The 3,039-nt window shown below is 37.5% G+C and overlaps 1 protein-coding gene across 1 annotated transcript in view; it reads left to right on the plus strand.

Annotated features, from left to right (window-relative positions):
* Positions 1–3,039, plus strand: part of MDM2 (MDM2 proto-oncogene) — a 30,329-nt gene that overhangs the window by 2,758 nt on the left and 24,532 nt on the right. The window contains exon 6 of the mRNA XM_019514705.1: positions 2,097–2,257. Coding sequence (XP_019370250.1) covers positions 2,097–2,257 — 161 coding nt within the window. The remainder of the gene's footprint in view (positions 1–2,096; positions 2,258–3,039) is intronic.

The following is a 3,039-nucleotide window of genomic DNA, read 5'->3' on the forward strand; positions in this document are numbered from 1 at the left end:
TTTTTTTTTTTTTTCTAATGCCACTACCAGTTGTGTAGCAGTTATAGCCTGATATGAACATCTTTTTGCGCAGAGGCTGACACCATTATGCTCATTTCATATAACTTTGTAAGCAGCGACCAGGAGATAAATTATGTTGCTTGTAAGCTGCTATGTATTCAGTTTAAGTCAGTGACATAGAGGTGAAAAGCTTTATTGTATCTAGTTATGAAGGGGCACATTTTCACAGTATCTTCACAGATACTTTGAAAATCTGGTCCTTTGAGTCTCTTCGTTCCCTTTCATCACTAGCATGACAGCTTGACATGTATCGGCAAATGCATCCTGAAAATGTGATGTTATATCTAATATTTAATGGCTGACTAGCTGGTATGTTTGGAGTTGGGTATAATTTGCAACCTTTATGGAGCACCACCACCAAACTTCTTGTTATAACTGACAATGTTTTAGAATCCTTCCCACCAAACTACCTTCCATCACTTACCTGCTGACTATTGATAATTGTAATTAACTGACTAATAGTAGCCTAAAATCACTGCATGGTGTTTTATTTTTTTTCTCTGTTGCTCAGGAACACTGTTTGGTTGCTAGATCTCTAAGGTATCATGTTTGTTTTTTAGTTTGTAGGCACTTATTAGCCTATTCTAAAACTATACCGCATTGATAAGCATTTCACACTAAATTAAAAGAACATCTTAATGTTGTAATTCAAACTAGTAAAAGGATGGAATTTCACAGTTAAAGATCATGATTGGTGATATTTAGCACAGCTTCGCAATAAGGTGCTACTTATTGCAGGCTTGATCATTAACTCTGTTTTTGCATCCATTTGTTAGTTTGTTACAGCCTTAAAAGGTCTTTTAATATAGTGTGTTTATGTACAATTTTTTTTTTAATTTTATAGGAAACCTTCCCCTTAAACCACTATACTTGTTACAATGGGATGGTAGTGGCTCCTTTGGAGCCACTGATATTTCCCTGTAGTGTTTAGAACCCTTGTGGTGTGGTATGCTATCAGTACATCACGGAGAGATGACAACTTTAATGCGGACAACGATGGACAGGAGCAACGGTTGGGCCTGGGGGCACCTAATTTTGAATGTTGGGGCTCTCAGGGCAAGAAAAGAAAAGAAAGGGACTGAGCCAAGAAGGACCAAGGGAAAGTAAGAGGAGTCACAAAGTATGTACAAGTGTTCTGTTCTCTTTTTCTTTTAAAGTTAAAGAAGCTAGTTTTAGAAATCTGTGGAGTTTTCAACTTTTTTTACAGTGCAAAATAAGCCCTGGGTAATAGAGGGTGTGTGCAGTAGGCACCAGTAGGGGACAGCAAGCTCTTTTGAAGGGTTATTAAGCCAATTACACAATGCTGGTTGAGAATTTCACTCCACAGTTACACATTGACTTCACAGTTGATCTTATGAGGGATTTTGACAGACACTTAAGCGCCACTTCTTGAAGTCGGTGGAGTTGAACTTTGACTCATTTACCCTGTCCCCAAATGCTGTTCCCCATCTCCTTCTTTATGCTACTGGAAAGCATTTGAAACATGTGAAACGCCCAAAAAGCATTGGTTTGCTTCCTTCAAATTAAACATTTTTCTGGGTCCAGTTTAAAACAGTGACCTATGGTTGATATTTTGTACATCATGCATTACCCCAAAGGAGTGTTAAGCATGGAATTATTAACTCTTACAAATGGGGGATTATAGCAGAAAACCTGCCATCCAAAAATGTACGGTTATGCCGTGTACTTATAAAATGCAGAGCTTTCACAGGTGCCTGAAAATAGTGAAAGCATATAAGATTCTTGAATTATTTCTACTGCCTGTAGAAATTACTGTTTACATGTTTTAATGATGGGGCAGCAGAAACATCTGTCCCAGGCATTTTTCATATTGTTTCTGTTTTAGAAGTATTCCCTTCTCTCTCTGAAATGTTACATTCCTTTGATTCCCTCCCCCTGCCTATTGTAAAATGCTAAATGACTTTTCACATTGAATTTCATAAGTAATTTCATTTTAACTGACTCAACTGCATGCAAATGGTAGACTACATTATATGCCTTTGTCTTACTACACTTCCTGTATCACACACATGCAGAAGATGATTCCTCGGATGAATGGCCTAGTGAAAGAAGAAAACGGCACAAGTCAGACAGCATTTCGCTGACTTTTGATGAAAGCCTGTCATGGTGTGTAGTAAGTGGGCTATGCAGAGAAAGAAGCAACAGCAGCGATTCAACAGACTCTCCTTCAATTCCTGTAAGTAGAGATTTGTTGCAATGATATTAAGTTTTCAAATTTCATAATTTGGCATGCATTTATAATTTGAAATATGCACATTAACCAGTAGTATTTGAGGACTTCAGTAATTCTAGTGTTGTATCTTCTTTACATGTATTCAGAAAGAAAATAAATGCATTTTTACTTCTTGGTACAGGATCAAGCAAGTGCTGGATCTGACTATCCGTGTGTTATGAGATTGATAGAAGCAAAATCACAAATAGTTAGTTTGGTCTCAGCTTTCATTTTAAGTTCCTTTCAATTTCCTGTTATTCAGTTGGTGCATATTACCCCATCACTGACCTGGCCTCTGCTGGTGCTCTATTTTCACTGAATGCCAAATTGATTACTGGGTATCACGCTGAATGTTAAATACCTGGAGTTGCTGCCTCTCTAATCAAATGTTACATCGGCTGTGGTGTTTTCAAGTTCGTGGCTATTTTGAAACAATTATAGCAATCGGACTTTTTTCTATTGTATACTTGTCTCCCTTTTAACAGCCATCTCCTTGTTTAATTTAAGGCAAAGACCCATGGTCTTGTGTGTGTACTTCAAGATGGACAGCACTTTAAGATTAGACTAAGCTTAACCTCTCTTATTCCTAGTTTCTGATCTATAACATGTGAGTTAATGTTTACATAACTTTAAGTGTCTATAGCAGAGAAGTATTACCCAAATCCAAGAAAACTTCGCATTTAAGGCAACCCTCCTTTCCCCCTCAGTAGTTTCATAGTTTCTAGGGTCGGAAGGAACCTGAGCAG

The sequence above is a fragment of the Gavialis gangeticus genome, unplaced genomic scaffold, assembly GCF_001723915.1.
Source record: "Gavialis gangeticus isolate Ggan-Ray unplaced genomic scaffold, GavGan_comp1, whole genome shotgun sequence".
Taxonomy (NCBI): Eukaryota; Metazoa; Chordata; order Crocodylia; family Gavialidae; genus Gavialis; species Gavialis gangeticus.